Genomic DNA, 17,814 nt, shown 5'->3' on the forward strand with positions numbered 1-17,814 from the left:
ATCTCCCCCTTCCTTGCCTATATACGTCTACCTCTGCTCCTCCCTTCAATACATGAAACACAGCAGCCGTTCTGCTACTCCTCTCCTCACAGTGTACATAAGCTTTTTTTGTCCAACATAAGACTTTCATTGTTTGCATTGTGTGATTGTGTATTGTGTCAAATGCTTAGATTATTTCTGTGCTCATGATCTTATGAACTTGGTTGCTATATGACAGCATGTACTGGTGCTTTATCCTTTTCCATCTTTTATGTATCGGTGTGCTATTATTGACATAGATATTGACTCTGTAATGTGAGTAGACCATTTCTTTTTAGTCATGGATGTACTGTAAATAACCCTTTTATCATTTATTACATTTATGGTTATATAAGATCCCCCCTCTTTTTCCAGGTAATGGATGAATGTCTGCGTGTTTCATCTGGATTCACAGGAGCAGATGACATCAAAGAATGCAGATTACTGGATATTCAGCAAATTTCTGATTGTACCATAAATAAAACTATTAAGTCTGCACCTCACTTTGAAATGGAAGCTGCTGGATCATCACAGAATTGCACTTTGGACATAACACTTGGAATTAACCGTTGGATCGAGGTGATAGAGACTCATCTCCCTCAGGGATTATCCCATGGTTCTGCTATGGTATTTTACCACTCTAGAACCTGTATTCTGCATTTTCTTATGTTATTTGCAGTAAAACACCCATTACATTTCATTGTCTATCAAAAATCTATGTTATTGATGCAATGTTCCTAACTTAATGAAGCAGTATGGCAACAAATGCCTGCCACATAACAAAGAAGCCAGCTAATTTATAATCATCAAAGTGTTGCATGGACATCTTGCATATGCTGTTGTTATACTCACTACCCCCAAACGATTGCACATCTTGTTTCCCAAGAAATCGACCAATTTCAAGTTCGACCAAATCTATACAAAAAAGATTAACATTATTAATACAAAATAAGTATCATTAGATTAATCATGAAATATTTTCATAGTAAACCTATTTGTAGACATAAATGTTGATACTCTTTTTATAAACTTATTCAAGTTTAAGATTAATTGCCTTCTTAGAAAACGATATGTGCACCCTTTCTGGGATGGAGGGAGTAGCTAGAACTAGGACCAATTTGTTTGTGTTTTCCCTGGTTTGAATAAAGTATCTGTTTATTTCTAGGTCAGGACAGCATCCCTCACATGCTTTGCTGGCATGACTTCTGATGTATTCTTCTCCCTGCCTGAAAATAAGAGAGACTATGTGACCTCTTCTTCTGTAAGTCGGGAATCTCATTAGTCTATTTCAATATTCCATTGTGTTTTCTTACCCAGAAACGTTGTATGTATATTTGTATTGAAATATTCTTGTTTAGGTTCATGCGGCGTTAAATGATATGGTTCCTAGTGTAAGATCAGCTGCATGTCGAGCTATTGGCATTGTTGCATGTTTTCCTCAGATATTGTCAAGGTAATTTTCACAATTGTGATTGCATTGCAGCCTCTCTAAAAAAATGCTAAACTCAAAGTATTTTTGTTAAGTTATTTAATAGTGCATGATGCACTGTTTCCTCATGCAGCTCTAGCCTACCAGGCAAGTTCATAGATGCCATTGAGTTCAATACACATAACTCATCAACTCCAGTATGATTTCCCTCCCACCCTCCCTTTTCCTGTCTCAGTTATACTCTCTCCGTTTTTAAATATATGACACTCTTGACTTTTTAAAAAAACTTTGATTACTCGTCTTATTCGAAAATCTAAAATTTCAAGTCATGCTCAAACTACCTTAAGTGATAAAACAAATTATAACAAAATAAATAATATTTCACCATTTTTGTTGAATAAGACGAGTGGTCAAAGTTTTTTTTAAAAGTCAACGGCATCATATATTTAAGAACGGAGGTAGTACTTACCTGTAAATGTTAATATTAGGTTCGTGTCACCGCTGCATGGGCTTTGGCAAATCTCTGTTCTTGTATTCGTTTTAGAGCACTGGAAGTGCATACAGATCCCTATGCAGGTACATATTTCATGTTGATGGTTACAGTGCCAGTGTATATTCCAATAGAGCATGCTTATGTATTTATTATCTTTTTGTCAGGTGTAGGTGTATTGAGCAAATCAAGCATATCTCTTTTGGTTGAAGTTGCTTTGCGTCTGGCCAAAGATAGTGAAAAAGTAAGCTTGCTTTAGCCAATTTATGTATGGCAACATATATAGTGTAAAAAGGATTAGTGTGTTAACATGCTAACAGAATCGGGTGAGTGCAATCCTACCTCCTTTCAGACTATTTTCTAAAGACCCCCCCCCTACATTTTCGCAGAAAAGGATACTGTCCTCAGGTGGGATTGCACTCAACGGTGGATCCGATAGATAAGATTTGATGTTAGCATCATTATTTTACACTAGATATGTTGCCTTTATTTATCTTGTTTTTGTTTGTTCGCCGTCATCCATAGCAGACTGTTGGTTTTATCCACAAGGAATACAGATACAGAGATAGTTGGAGAACGATGTTCATTGTGAAACAAGTAAACTAAGCAAACCTGCTTGTATGTGTGGTGAAAAAAGTTGTTTGATTTTCATTCAGGTAAAATCAAACGCTGTTAGAGCTCTTGGTTATCTTTCAAGATTTATCAGATTCAATTACCACGCCGGCACAATAAATGACCCAAGGTAGCAGAACATTCTGTATGGATCAGTGACTATGACTATTCTTATTACTGGTTACTCTAACTCACAATTTTAAGATTTTAGTAACAGTGATTCAGTTTTTTATGGAGATCCTGTGTGGCTTGAAAGAATGGTGCAGGCTTTGATGTCTTGTGTGACAACTGGGAATGTAAAGGTACTACCGTGCTACAAGAAACAGTTTTACTTAACAGTTTGAAAATAAATGCATCTTATTCACTTGAGCACTAGCCTCATTTCTAGTCATTTTCTTGTGTTTTAAGTCTAGAGTTCCTTGTTATCATCCTTAGGAGGAATACCTCATTAAACAGGAAGTGAAGAATTCCCCCCCGTTATCACACATTATTTTGCCATACAGAAGTGAAAATATAGATTGTTACACATTGAGCAAAAAGAAAATATACATCTTTATCTAACTTTTGCGATGGTAGAATTCATTGTGGAACGTTAAATTGTCGAGGTGAGTAGCTGGCTGCACTTTGACATATCTTTTGTATAGGTCCAATGGAATGTTTGCCATGCCCTTAGCAACTTGTTCATGAATGATACCTTGAGACTTCAAGACATGCCTTGGTACGTATTTGTGCACACACTAAAACCTTGTTCATTCAATTGCTTCAGACATGTCACGGTCCTAAATAGCCGTGACGGGCTAAGGAGTTGTCGGGTTCAAGACGGGCCAATTGGGTTGGGCCTAGTGTGAACAACACCTGCAGGTACTGTAGCATGTGCTGTGACGCGTTGCATAACCCATCAAGGTTTAGGATTAGTAAGAGTCATAAGCTAGGATTACTTGTCAGTCGGTGTCAAGGGCGTCGGGGCCGAGGGTAGGAGGACCGTGGCTCCGAAGGTCGTAGCCGCCGTCCGTGTTGCCGACCGGGTTATGCCCCCAGGAACGGCGGTCTTCGTCAACGGGTTATGCCCCCTGTTGCCGAGTAGAGAGAGGTAGGAGACTGAGATAAAACTTTCTTGTCCTCATCTTGGGTGCTTACAGGGGGTATATAAGGCCATAGGCCAGGGCTACTAAAGGAAGCCACTAATCACTCTTATTCCCTTCTAAATCTAGCCCGGATTATTAAAGGAAAGCCATCAATCACTAATCACTCTTATTCCCTTCTAAATCTAGTCCGAGCTAATAAAGGAAAGCCATCAATCACTAATCACTCCTATTCCTTCTAAATCTAGCCAGGACTAATAGGAAGGCCATCATTCACTTCTATTCTTTCCAGATCTAGCCGCTAGGCCTGGCTGCCTGCTGGATCAGGCGCTGCCTGCTGGATCAGGCGTCCTGCGCGCTCAGCCACGCGCCGCACGTCGCGTGCCCTGTGACGCCGTGTGTACGTATTTCCGTACATCACATCTCTCCCCTCCTCGAGAGGTAGCTCGTTCTCGAGCTGAAATAGTGGGTATGAAGCGCGAAACGTGTCCACATCCTCCCAGGTAGCCGATGCCGGAGAGGCTCCCCGCCAGCGAATGAGGACCTGCCGAACTCCCCTGAGCAGCCGCATCTTGACTGCTTGCTCTGGCTCTGGAATAACTGCGCCGTGGCGAACCGGAGGTAGAGCTGGAGGCTCTTGCGGAGGCGCGCCGTGGAACTTCTTGAGAAGCCCCACGTGGAAGACGTCGTGGAGGCGAGCTTGAGGAGGCAGGGCCAGGCGGACAGCCACGACGTTGATGCGCTCGACGACGCGGTAAGGGCCGTAGAACCGCGGCTTCAGCTTGCCAGCCGACGAGTCGGGCATGGAGGCCGTCGGGCGCTGGCGTAGACGAAGCAGCACCCACTCGCCGACCTGCATGTCAATGTCACGATGTAGACGATCATAATGATGTTTCTGGACAGCCTGGGCCTGCTCCAGCCGGTGACGGATATCTGCCAGGAACTCCGCGCGCTCCTCCAAAGTCCTGGCCACCGCAGGCACCCGCGTTGCCCCTTGCTCGTAGGAGCGAAGTGAGGGAGGGTCGCGGCCATAGACGACGCGGAACGGCGTGTCGCGCAGGGACGACTGGAAAGCGGTGTTGAAGATATATTCCGCCCATGGGAGCCAGCGCAACCAGTCGCGGGGTCGATCTCCCGTCAAGCACCTGAGATACATGATGATGACCTTGTTCGCCGATTCGGACTGGCCGTCTGACTGGGGATGAAATGCCGTGGTCATCTGTAGCTTGGTACCGCTCAAGCGCATCAGCTCGCTCCAGAAGTTGGAGGTGAACACCGAGTCCCGGTCAGAGACGATCGACTGGGGAATGCCGTGGAGACGGACAATGTCGGTGAAGAATGCATGCGCCACAGACTCGGCCGTGTACGGGTGCGCCAGGGGAACGAAATGTGCATACTTGCTGAAGCGGTCTATCACCGTGAAGATGACGGTCTTGCCGCGGACGCGAGGCAGCGCTTCGACGAAATCCATGGCGATGTCTGTCCATACCCCTTGCGGCACCGGCAGGGGCAACAACAAGCCGGCCGGGTGCTGATGGTCGGGCTTGTTGCGTTGGCAGACTGCACAGCCACGAATCAGATCCTGCACCACACGTTTCATGTGAGAAAAATGGAAGTCGCGCCGGAGTCAGTGCAGGGTGCGCTGTACGCCCTCATGGCCTTCCTCGTGGACCGCCACCAAGATCTCCTGGAGCAGCGGGGAGGCGGGCGGAATGTACAGCCGGCCCGCATAGTGGACGAGGCCGTCGGTTAGCGCCCAGGGCCGTGACCTGGCGCCGCTGCTGATGTCGTGCTGGAGGGCCGCGAGCGTGGGGTCGACGGTGTGTGCCTGACGGAGCCGATCTATGAAGTCGAAGCGTGGTCCGGACAAGGCCAGCACCAAGCCCTCCTCCGGTGTGTCGCGGCGTGAGAGCGCGTCCACGACGGCATTGGTATGTCCCGACTTGTACTCGACGGAGAAGTCGAAGCCGAGAAGTTTGCCCACCCAGTGGTGTTGTGGTATGGTGGACAGCCTCTGATTCAGCAAGTACTTGAGGCTGTAGTGATCGGTCTTGACTTCGAAACGGCGCCCCCAAAGGTAGGGCCTCCAATGGCGGATTGCCTGGACTAGGCCGATCAACTCCCGCTCATAGGCGGCGAGGGCGCGGTGACGAGGCGCCACGAGCCGACTGAAGAAGGCCACGGGGTGGCTGTCCTGGACCAGCACCGCCCCGAAGCCGTGGGACGAAGCGTCGCATTCGACGACGAACGTCTTGGAGAAGTCCGGCATGGCGAGTACCGGGGCTGACGTGACCGCCTCCTTCAGAGCGGCGAAGGCAGCCGCCGTCTCGTCCGACCACAGGAACCTGTCCTTCTTGAGCAGGGCGGTCAGCGGCGCGGCGATTGTGCCATAGTTGTGCACGAATTTCCGGTAGTACCCGGCAAGACCGAGGAAACCGCGAACCGCGCGGGCCGATCGCGGCTGCTGCCAGTCGCGCACCGCCTGCACCTTGGCGGGGTCCATGGCGACTCCGGCCGCCGAGACGACATGTCCCTTGTACGCGACGGAGGAGGCCGCGAAAGCGCACTTAGAGCGCTTGACGAAGAGCTGGTGCTGCTGAAGCGCGCCGAAGACAGCACGCAGGTGACGAAGGTGGTCCGCCCATGTGCGGCTGTAAATCAAAATGTCGTCAAAAAATACCAGCACGAAGCGGCGGAGGAAGGGGCGCAGGACATCGTTCATCATGGCCTGGAACGTGGCGGGAGCGTTGCATAGCCCGAACGCCATGACCAGGAACTCGTAGAGGCCGTCATGTGTGCGGAACGCCGTCTTGTGCACGTCAGTCGGCCGCATGCGGACCTGGTGGTACCCAGAGCGCAAGTTGAGCTTGGTGAAGAAGCATGCCCCGTGGAGCTCGTCCAGCAACTCGTCGACGACAGGGATAGGGAATGCGTCCTTGATCGTGAGCGCGTTAAGCGCCCGGTAGTCGACGCAGAAACACCACGATCCGTCCGGCTTCTTGACGAGGAGGACCGGGGACGAGAACGCGGAGTCGCTGCGACGCACGATGCCTTGTGCGATCATTGCTGCACATTGTCGCTCCAACTCATCTTTGTGGGCCGCCGGATAACGGTACGGCCGGACCGCTACCGGCAGTGTGCTCGACTTGAGTACGATGTTGTGGTCACGCGCCCGCGGCGGTGGCAGTCCCGAGGGCTCGGCGAAGAGGCCATCGAACGTGGTCAGCAGCTCCTCCAGCAAGGCTTCGGGCGCCGTGATGCTGTCGAGGCGCGGTGTGCGCCGGGCGGCCACGTCCTCCCAGCAGACGGGGCGGCCATGGCGTGTGAAGGCCACGGTGCGCGTGGTGAAGTCCCACACCATCTTGCCTAGCGTGACCATCCACTGGGTGCCGAGGACGACGTCGTAGCCGGCCAGTGGCATCACATAGAGGTCGACGCAAAAGTCCTCGCCTGCGATGGTGATCGGGGCCTGACGGAAAACACCCGGGCAGGCGATGCGCTCGCCATTCGCCACGGTGGCCGTGAGGCGTGGGCTGGTCTGGACAGCAAGCCCCGTGCGTGACGCAGCCACCGCGCGAAGGGAGAACAATGGTGCGGATGTGTCGACGGCGTCAGCCTCCTGGGCAGCGTCCTCCAGCTCAAAGCCGTCAATGTAGAAGACGCGGCGACACACCCGATTGTGCCCGCGGGAGTACGGCTCATTACAGTTGTAACACAAGCCAAGACGACGACGTTCCGCCTGCTCCTCCGTCGTAAGGCGCTTGGCAGCCCCAGCCGCGCCGCGTGGAGGAGGCGCCGGGAGGGCCAGCTGCTGTGCTGGGGGAACCGGTACGGGAAGCACCGGAGGCGCGCCGGCCGCTGGCAGCGCTGGCCGCGTAGGTAGAGCGGGCAGGGCCGCGCGCGGGGCCGCCCGACCGAGTAGGGGGTTGAGCCGGTCTAGCTCCACCAGTTCCAGCATCCTGGCCAGGCTCATGGCTGCGGCCAGGGACTCCGGCGCGTGAACGCGGACCTGATGGCTCAGCGGCGGCAGCAGCCCCCCTGTGTACAGTTGTACGCGCTGGCTTTCCTGCAGCCGGCCAGCACGCGAAAGAAGGGCCTGGAAGCGGTTGGAATATTCTTCCACCGATCCCGTGCGTCGACACTCCGTCAGCTCGAACAGCGGCGCCGATCTCAGCGCTGGTCCGAACCAGAGGTTGAGGAGTTCCTTGAAGCGACCCCAGGGCGGCGTGCCCTCATCCTCCTGGAGTTGGAGGAACCACAGCTGGGCCACGTCGTCCATGTTGTAAGATGCCATCCATACCTTTTCCTCCGGCATGGTGCGTTGATGTCGAAAGTACGACTCACACTTGTTGATGAAGATCAGCGGGTCGGACTTGCCGTCATAGCGCGGAAACTCCATCCTCTGGAACTTCGGCGGGTGATCCGTGCGGGGCTGCCCATCTTGGTGGCCGCCGTAGTCGGTAGCGGAGGCGACCTTCTCCTGCATGATAACCATGTCGGACTGCATCTTGGACATGTTGGTGGACAGGGTCTGGAGCATCTGCATGACGTCGGCCATGGAGGGTTGAGCGCCGTCACCCATGGTGATGAACCTGGACGTAGCGGTGGACGGGGAGGTGGGGGCTGGTGGTGGTGGTGCGGCTGAAGGGCTGGGGGTGGTGGTTGGGGATCGCCGACTTCCTGATACCAGGTTGTCAAGGGCGTCGGGCCCAAGGGTAGGAGGACTGCGGCTCCGAAGGTCGTAGTCGCCGTCCGTGTTGCCGACCGGGTTATGCCCCCAGGAACGGCGGTCTTCGTCAACGGGTTATGCCCCCTGTTGCCGAGTAGAGAGAGGTAGGAGACTGAGATAAAACTTTCTTGTCCTCATCTTGGGTGCTTACAGGGGGTATATAAGGCCATAGGCCAGGGCTACTAAAGGAAGCCACTAATCACTCTTATTCCCTTCTAAATCTAGCCCGGATTATTAAAGGAAAGCCATCAATCACTAATCACTCTTATTCCCTTCTAAATCTAGCCCGGGCTAATAAAGGAAAGCCATCAATCACTAATCACTCCTATTCCTTCTAAATCTAGCCCGGACTAATAGGAAGGCCATCAATCACTTCTATTCTTTCCAAATCTAGCCGCTAGGCCTGGCTGCCTGCTGGATCAGGCGCTGCCTGCTGGATCAGGCGTCTTGCGCGCTCAGCCGCGCGCCGCACGTCGCATGCCCTGTGACGCCGTGTGTACGTATTTCCGTACATCACAGTCGGGTCGAGTCTTCCCTATAAATAAGGGGATATGTGTTGAGATTAAGCTAGATAATTCAGGGGAAATCCTAATCCTCTCTCCCTCCACTTTTTTCCAGCCGCTGTGGCCTGCCCTGCACCAGACGGCTGCAGCATGTTGCTGATGCCCCTCCCTCTCTTTAGGCACGGCCTGCCAGAGGGCAGCTGCCTTCCCTTCCCCCTCTAATTTTCTCTAAACGGCCCTCAGATCAAGGACTGCTATATCTGGTATCCAGAGACCGGATTGATCCTTTGGGCAACAACACCATGAACGCATGGACAAAGATGTGGCTCGATGCCATTGCTGTTGACGCCTAGTCGTGGCCATGTCTCGATCACCACTATGGAGAGGTTCGGCAACATCTACAATCGAGAGACGAGGGAATTGGACAAGAGTTCGACACGATATCAATGCCCCCAACAATAAAAAAACTCGACCTGCGGGGGTAAGACAGCCCCCGGGCATTTTAATAAGAAGAAGACCTCACGCAAGTCGAGAAAACCCCCGAACCCCTGCCCCACCCATACACAGCGGCATCGAAGCCCATGTGAGAATGACCGCGACCGGGGCTGAGCCTTAGACCTGTGCTTTGGCGTGGGACAGACGAGGGGATTTTTTTAACCACAACCTGAAATTCGATCCCACGGGGAGTCGAACCCAGGACCTGAGGAGTGCTACTCAGACCACCTAACCAACAATAGACCTGAACCAATCTAAGAGCAAGGTGCTGGAGGTGCCTATCGTCGTTTTTCTACCGACAACTCCAACAACCAATGCATTCTACATCCAAACTAACTACCCCCAAATTTTTATTCTATGGATGGGATGCATTTAGGGTATCTTCTAATGGGAACAACTTCTACCATATTGTCAACAATGTTTGTGCATTGACCAGCAAACCAACACCGATGTTGACGTCATATACACCAGCAGCAGTTCCACCATGTTGCTATCTACACCAATCACCAACACTCGATCATTGGAAAAAAGAGCTAGACAATTTTTGCACGGTACCAAAGCTCCCCATCAACAGTAGATCTAAACCAGCTGGAGAGCAACGAACCAGTGGTGCCAATCCAACTCAAAAGAGAAGCACTGATGATGACATTCACCACATATGATAATCAAATTAAGGGGGGAGGATCTAGTGCCGGAGGCTCCCACATGAGTGTGGTCTAGGTAAGGGATAAATCGAGTTAGTTTTTCCTTCGCAAATGCGGAAAGGTTGCTTCAAACTTGTGACCTAGTTAGACAACTCGCAAATCACCCCTATTTTTTCTACAAATGCATCTAAAGTGTCTTCAGATCTGATCTCCTCGGTGCCGACATCTACACCAGCGACCGCATCAACACCCAAGCCATATTGAACGTCAGATGCATCTACACTTGTACCATCACTACCTCCGGCGGAACCTACAAAAGTGACGATCATTGCAGCAAAGTTGGTCACATCTACACCTATCACAAACCTGCAACACCACCATAAGCCTGATACTGCCTAGACTGATTGCAACACCTTCATCGACAACATCAATGGCGAGCATCACTTCCATTCAATTGTATCACCTTCACCAACAACTACATGTTGGGCTACCAAGAGCTTAGTAATGACTAAGGCCGAGTGGTCGACTCCATCACATTTGGCCTCACGTCTTCATTGGCTGCTATCCCCACAAACAAGATACCATCTACATCGACAACCTACGTAATATCGATGATATCAACCACAGATGCGCTAGGCACCCAACAATAATGACAACAACAAGGCAATTATCATCGACCTCGTCCTTCACCATCAACATAGTGACACCAATACTAGATTCGACATCAGTAACAACCATCATGAAACCCATCATTTCTATGTCGCAAATGCCTAACTGTATATTATAACTTCAGTTGTTCTCAAACATGAAAAGACAACCAACGTTGATCAGTCGATTGCTTTCTCATCAGCCAGTTCACCATCGTCGATTAACACATCTACTATGACAACTAAACATAGCTCTAGGCCAAATTTTGGAGCTAAACTAGTGAACAAAAGAGGTTCAAAAACTGGTTTTACCCCTACATCGCCGGCTCCCCCCCCTCCCCTGTCGCGACCGTGCTTCACTACGAGAATCAGACGTTTCCACCTCATCCTCAATAATGCAAGTTAACCGACGGAATCGTCCCCATCCACCTCAACTAGCGGGGTCAATTTTTCTTGCCTTTTCGATGCCCGCACAATGGAAACCTTTGACCTACACCATGTGACGATCCCCTTCGACAACTAGACATCCTCATGTTTGCCAACAAATGAATTCAAGCTCGAAAAATTCTTCGCTTATCACTACTAGGCAATCTCAATGGCGAGGGTAGAAAACTTGGTTGCAAGTTGCAACTTCACCAACATGCTACGACACCGCCAACTCTACGATCTACGTCAACAATGGCGAAGTGTTGACACACCTCATCAACAACAAAGGATGCCACGACATGGCACTCCGTCAACACCTACAATAGGCATCATCCACATTGGATTGTTCAACATCCCTCTACCTTCTCAGGCAACAAAAATAGTGGATCGCACATCGAGTAAGTGATGGCAGTGCAACACGCACAAAAGTGATGACCACAACAATCCCAACAACCATGCAACGACATCTACTCCAACATCTATCATCAACATTGCTACTGTTATAGCAAAAGAAGGCCATTGCATTTTCAAAATTTTCCCTAGTTCACCAAGCCAATTCTAATGTAACGACATCCGAGCACGCTACCCATGACCCCCCAGCCCTAGCAACCCCAACAAACAAGACGTCTCAATACACTTTCGAACATAAGGGCTACAACATTGTTGTCATCATAAGGAGTGATAAAGCCTTCACAACATCAACCCTAACCGCAACACTATGAGGACTACATTGAGCACGTGCCGAATTCTAGCACAAGGATGTGCAATCTCGATTCTCCCTCGGGGTTGCATTTTCTTAATGTTCTTATTTTCCATATTATGGCCTATATCACTAGTGGTCCCTAGCTGTCTATGGCACGAGCACAAGTCACAATAGACAATGGTGGACGCAGGATGAAAATTCATGGGAGGCTAATAAAATCATGCGACAAAATCAAACAAGACCATAAAACTGCATAGAATTCAAGTTTTGTATGAATACGCGCAAGTTCAAAGAAAAACTATGTAAACAAAAAAAGCAAATAGATTGCTAAGTTCTTGCTGACTAAGGCAATTGTATCTTTCTAGTTTTGAGACGTTAAAATCATCGAATATTGATCTCATCATCAATCGTCGAATAATTATCTCATCATCAATTTTTGTTCTTAATGCTAGATATGCAACTATTTCATATAGATTAAATGCTCTTCCAACACTTGATTGTTCTAAAATTCTTATTTGTGCAATAGACGTGTCGTTCACATTGGTATTGTTCTAACCACCGGTTGTAGAACCCCCTTAAAACCGGTTAAAAAAATCTCCTCATTTATCTAAATAAAGAGGAACAATAATCAACTATTTATCTAATCTCCAATTCACAATCAAAAGTAAATATTCTAATCTAATCCAAACATTCAGTCTCTGGGAAAGAATGGGCCAGGAAGGGGGCGGTGTCAGACGACGTCTGTCGGAGAGTAAACTCCAGTGGGGTGGCGGAATACACCTACCTAATCATATGAACAAGGGGGTTGCCTAGGGTTTACCTGTGGAGATGCAAGAACACAAGGACACACGAGGGTTTATTGTGGTTCGGGCCACCGGAGCGTAATACCCTACTCCACTATGAGTTGTATTGCTTGAGTATGGAGAAGTCTGCTTAAGAGTCCAGATGGCACACGTGGCGGTCTGGGACCCACCTGCGGGGCTCCGAACGACATACGTGGAGGTCTGGGATCCACTTGCGGGGGTCCGGACTCATAGCAGTAGTCACTAAGCAGTTCCACCTCCATGACACGTTGTGGCACCGGACCTGTCCCCGAGTGGGGAGCGGGTCTCAAGGCCAATGGTCCCATCATATGGGTTTGGACCCATGGGCCCGGCTACTCAGTTCCTTAGTGCGCGGTTACAGGTAACCACAGGTATTTGCTTTTGGCACAATAGGTTAGGGTACCCTAGTTTCAGGGTACCAACAACGTCGTGCGTCGGGAAGGGGCGGCGTCGGGAACGGGGTGTTAGGGCGGACTGACTCGGTTGATGTCGGAAAAATTGGAGACGGACATATTGATGGAGGACTAGGCCGAGACTGAGGACGAGAATCAGGAGGACTGAGCCGATCTGACAAGGAAACCCAGACATATGGGACTGTTTTTGGCCCATCCAATTTTCTATTTTTTCTATACTTAACATTAGGTATAAGGGTTTTAAAAATTGAGGGGGGCCATAGCCCACTATGCCCCCCTCCCCTTTCGTCCGCCTCTGACAGTAGAACACACCTCGGTGTAACTCATACCATGCCGCAGAAACTTCTGATTGGCTGTACCTATTACACGAGCACAAGTCATAGGCATTTAGAGTTCACATAGCTCACGTTTGTCTTTTGCAAAACCTGTCAATTATGGTAATATCTCAGTATATGCTTGAACTTAGTATGTGATGATTCTCATCTTCAAGCATTCTGTTTAACAGGGCATCAAGTGTTTATAGCATACTTCTACTTCTAATCCGGGACTCAAACAATTATAAGATAAAGATGCATGCAGCTGTTGCTCTATCAGTGCCAGTGTCAAGGCTTGGTTAGTCCCCTGACTTCTATTCTCCACCTTTTAATGTATTGACTTTCCACATTTTGGAAAAACCATGATATTTCTGGACTTGCGTTCAATTTTCAGATTCTGTATCTACCCACGTATATGTACTGTAAAACTTGTGCTTCCATTATATGTACAATAAAACTTATGCCTCGATCATGAACATTCCAAAACTCAATTCAGGATGATGCCAAGTATCCATTGGACATTAGTAATAACAGTTTTCCTGATTTCTGACACTGCACATCCCACCACTACATCTATGAAGCTGCTGGAGCTTATCCTCCCTCTTCTTTACAGATTACGGCAGCTCGTTTCCAGATGTTGTTCGAGGCCTCGTCCATGCTCTCGAGTCATTGAACTCAAACAATTCATCGTTACCTTCAAATTTCAAACAGAGAGACAACCTCGAGAAGCAGGCTAGTGTCACTGATGCTCATAATAGTGACTTCCTTTGCTCCCAAGCATCCTTATTCGGCAACATTGTTGAAACTCTTGCCCTATTCTTTTTTTACAGCTTACGTTTACTGCTCTCCATTTGCTTAGTTTTGTGTCACCAAACGACGATCCAAGCCTGAAAGATTTTCTTACCAAGGTAAGGATTTCTCCTTTATGTCATGGTATATTAGTGTGTGTTTTATTTTATAAGTCCTCATCTGGAACTATATTCGTAGTGGCAATTGTCATTCAGGTAAATATGACATTGCACATAGGTTTAGGGTTTCGCTGAGCATAGAGCACATAAGTTGAGTACTCGAGTCTGTTTTACTATTATTAAGTCATGGAAATGAAAGCATAGGATGATGATACCGTTGCAATACTTGCTAAAGAACGAACAAAAATAAACACTATTCTACATTTTCTCTTGGTCTTACGACTAGTGGATTGTAACGTGGGCCTAATTTGTTTGAATCTCCTAGATGTACAGGTGTATATATGTAGTGTTGCTTTTGTACATGTATAAGCGAAACACTTCATGATCCATGCAGGAATAGAGAAGTAACGTTCTGTACTTCCTGCTCCATTCCATGTAGATTTCCTGTTCACTGCAAATTCTTGCATGGTCTAAACCTGTAATATCAACTGCCGCAACTGTTCTCTATTAGTCTAATGGATCTGTTGGTCTTACCCGAGCTAACTCCTCATGGCCACCTGGTCTGAGCAGAAATCGTCGTTCCTAGAAGACTGGCTGAGATCACTATGCGCATCGTTCAACAGCTCGGAGCGCCAGCCCTTGCCAACGGAGGCCACAAACGACGAGGACGGCTTCAGCCCAAACGTGACTCAGAAAGGCATGCTGTCTTCCGCCCTGCAGTCCTTGCTCGGCGTGTACGCGGGCAGGACCCAGCAGGTCATCACCCAGAGATTTGAGCAACTGGCTAGAAGCGTCGCTTGAATGGTGAGCAGCGACGAGCAGTCAGGTGTGGTCTCCACTCCAGCCTCCATTAACAAGCAGCGATATATTGGTCGTCGTCTACCCCTCAGGACGGACAGCGCGTCAGGCAGTGGATCCTTAAATTCTGCCGAATCCCATGAGCTCCAGGCGGCACTTGTCTCGGATCTTGGCTGTCATCATGCACAGGCTCTGCAAGCCTGGCTTGGTCGGTGTTTTCGTCGTTGTTTACTTGAAACATCGTTACTGTGAGTACACACACATATATATATATATATATATATATATATATATATATATATATATATATATATATATATATATATATATATATATATATATAAGTTGGCAGTCTTCAAAGCTCAGCGTGACCGGACCTCAGCAGCACTGGGTATCTCTTAACTACTTTTCTGGCGTTCCTGACAAACAGGATGGCGCTGTTATGTAGATGGGCCTTTTCCCTGGTCCTGGGGCTTCCTGCTTGCTTGATAAAAGGTTGGTATCACCCGACCACGGTCCACGTGGACGATATTACAAGATGTTCATTGTTCTTGGCAAGAGGGGTCATGAATGCCGTCCAAATCTGTTGGAGTCCGTCGCTAGTGCCACTGCTGTTATTGAGCCCATGTGTGTGTGTGCGCGCGTGTGTTTTGTTCATGTACCAACCTTCATAAATTGCTTGACGCTCTGCACTGTTCGACGATCACTTCCAATGCTCTAGTCCGTAACGTTGCTGAACTGCGCCGTCTGTTCATCGTCGGTACGTGTGTCGAGCCTCTGAACTCTCCTGTTTGATGGGGGGCGGTGAGTGGTGGCTAGAAGAGAACAGCCGACGGGTTGACTGCCGTGGTGTTGCGTGGCAGCTGGTATCGGCAGTCAGCTTGTGTTTCTGGTCCGTGCGTGCGTGTAGAAAAAAAAACCCCCCGTGGGCCTGTTCCGGTGCTGCAACGCTGCCTGGGCCCCGCCGCTTCGTGGCCCATTTCACCTGCAGCGTCTGTCGGATCCATTTCCCCGCCTTCAATTGTTCTTTCCTCCGACTCTTGTCATTCACTGGGTCCCAACAGTTCCATTCACTGCTCGCGTGTCTTCTTCACTGCTGGACTAGGGACTGTCGTCTGTGGGCGACATGCAAATCAAGCTACACGCAAAAGTTTTCCTCGTGCTGATATTTGAGCCACAGCTTTTGTTAGGGTTCTAAATTAATTTTAATCCAAAAATAAATAGAAATAGCCTGATTCTAATCTGATCCCGTTCTTAAATTATATAGTGTAAAACTAAGAGCCCATTGTCACCTTCTACCCACAGCAGCACCAATATCAATCGGTTGCAATACGGGCGCCGAAATGTTAGCGCCTCCATCAATCGTCCACGTGTACTAGAAGCCAAAAAAAAACCCTTAAACAACGGCCTCCCATGTTGGATTGTCGCTGTGCACGCTCCGTCGGCTAACGACACCGTACGTCCGATCCTCATGCATGCATGTACCTGCTGCTTACTGATTGAGTGATTGCTATTTGCTACGGCTGAACACTGAATGAACGGGCGGCCGATCGACACCACTGGTCGTTCTTGCGCGGAAGTAAGATATCTCTCGACTCTAGCAGCTCTCGTATCTTATCTTATATTTTATTTTCTATTTTATACTTTACTATGTAAACAGTACTATCTACAGTGGATATCTACAGTGGATAGAGGGCTAACTACTCTTGTATTGTCTTAGACTGTCTTCAGCGGTTCCCCCTAAATTTCTCCCCCTATATCCCACTCACATGCCACGTCAGCTTTCTCTCCCCCCTATATCTCTACGCTCTACAGCGGTTCCCCCTATATCAAACCTCTATACCCCACTACAACCATAAAATAACATTATCTATATATTTTCATCATCTATTACCATTTTTCTTTCAACTAGCAAATACTGCCGCTCACCAACTTCGAGACAAGGAGACAGACTAGCGTGCCCCTCTATCTGGTGAACTTCTCTGCTCCACCCTACTACTGTATTGCGTAGAGGAGTATTTAGCGTCGAACGCTGTAGTCCAAGAGCGACGCTAAAGGCATGCTGGCAAGGGGAGGGGGCACCGTTGAAGACGGTCTTAGCCCTATCCTATAAAGGGTCTACTACTCTCGTTCAAACGCTCACATACTCATGTGAGAAACGAACAATCATGTTTTTGGAGGAGTATAATCGACACAACCGTTCGAGCGTCACTATCACGCTCCTGCATTGTGTCAACTGTGACTACTACATCAACTAGTAGTATATCTCTTCTAGGGTATGAACCTTATGTTCAACATTTATTGTTTATACTTGTCTAAACTATGTTCATATAGTAAATATATTAGATTCACATAAGCGCCTTATAATTATCACTAATTATTTTATATCGCTTTTCTAGATTAAAATACAACTGAAAAAGTCAAACTTTTTAACGAGGTCAAAGCTGAAAAAAATCTAATTTAGACATCGTTTGTTTTCTTCCAGATTATATAATCTAACTTATGGATTATATAAGCAACTATTGACCTATTTATGGATTATCATAATCTAAATATCTAGAATACATAATTTACCTAATAATTTGTGTTGTTTGTTTACCTATCAACTTATTTAAGCTGAATTATATAATCTAAGGGTAAACAAACATGTCCTATAATCTCTGAGAAATAACTTGACCAGGCGTCTGAATGTACTCGGGTCAAAAAATCCAATCCGATCAGTTATAATCCAAAGAAGTCATTGGATTTATGTGTGCTTTATCGTCAGCATCTAGCATCT

General features: G+C 48.1%; 1 protein-coding gene across 8 annotated transcripts in view; it reads left to right on the plus strand.

Moving 5' to 3' along the window:
* LOC103641294 (HEAT repeat-containing protein 6) overlaps positions 1-15,741 on the plus strand; it is a 31,498-nt gene extending 15,757 nt beyond the window's left edge. Inside the window, exons 16-29 of one of the 8 annotated variants that reach the window (XR_002265908.2) lie at positions 394-645; positions 1,184-1,279; positions 1,377-1,471; positions 1,581-1,644; positions 1,936-2,023; positions 2,105-2,181; positions 2,594-2,679; positions 2,761-2,851; positions 3,194-3,267; positions 13,521-13,627; positions 13,943-14,061; positions 14,160-14,237; positions 14,808-15,283; positions 15,466-15,741. Coding sequence is in view for 4 of the 8 variants with exons in the window: in XM_020546101.2 (XP_020401690.1) it covers positions 394-645; positions 1,184-1,279; positions 1,377-1,471; positions 1,581-1,644; positions 1,936-2,023; positions 2,105-2,181; positions 2,594-2,679; positions 2,761-2,851; positions 3,194-3,267; positions 13,521-13,627; positions 13,943-14,061; positions 14,160-14,237; positions 14,808-15,038 (1,458 nt within the window). In the remaining 4 variants the exon portion in view is untranslated. Of the gene's footprint in view, positions 1-393; positions 646-1,183; positions 1,280-1,376; positions 1,472-1,580; positions 1,645-1,935; positions 2,024-2,104; positions 2,182-2,593; positions 2,680-2,760; positions 2,852-3,193; positions 3,268-13,520; positions 13,628-13,942; positions 14,062-14,159; positions 14,238-14,807 lie in introns of all 8 variants that reach the window. The other 7 variants (XR_004853185.1, XM_020546103.2, XM_020546101.2 and 4 more) reach the window with 7 other exon arrangements.
* The last annotated feature ends 2,073 nt before the right edge of the window (positions 15,742-17,814 follow it).

The sequence above is a fragment of the Zea mays genome, chromosome 10 (assembly GCF_902167145.1).
Source record: "Zea mays cultivar B73 chromosome 10, Zm-B73-REFERENCE-NAM-5.0, whole genome shotgun sequence".
Lineage (NCBI taxonomy): Eukaryota > Viridiplantae > Streptophyta > Magnoliopsida > Poales > Poaceae > Zea > Zea mays.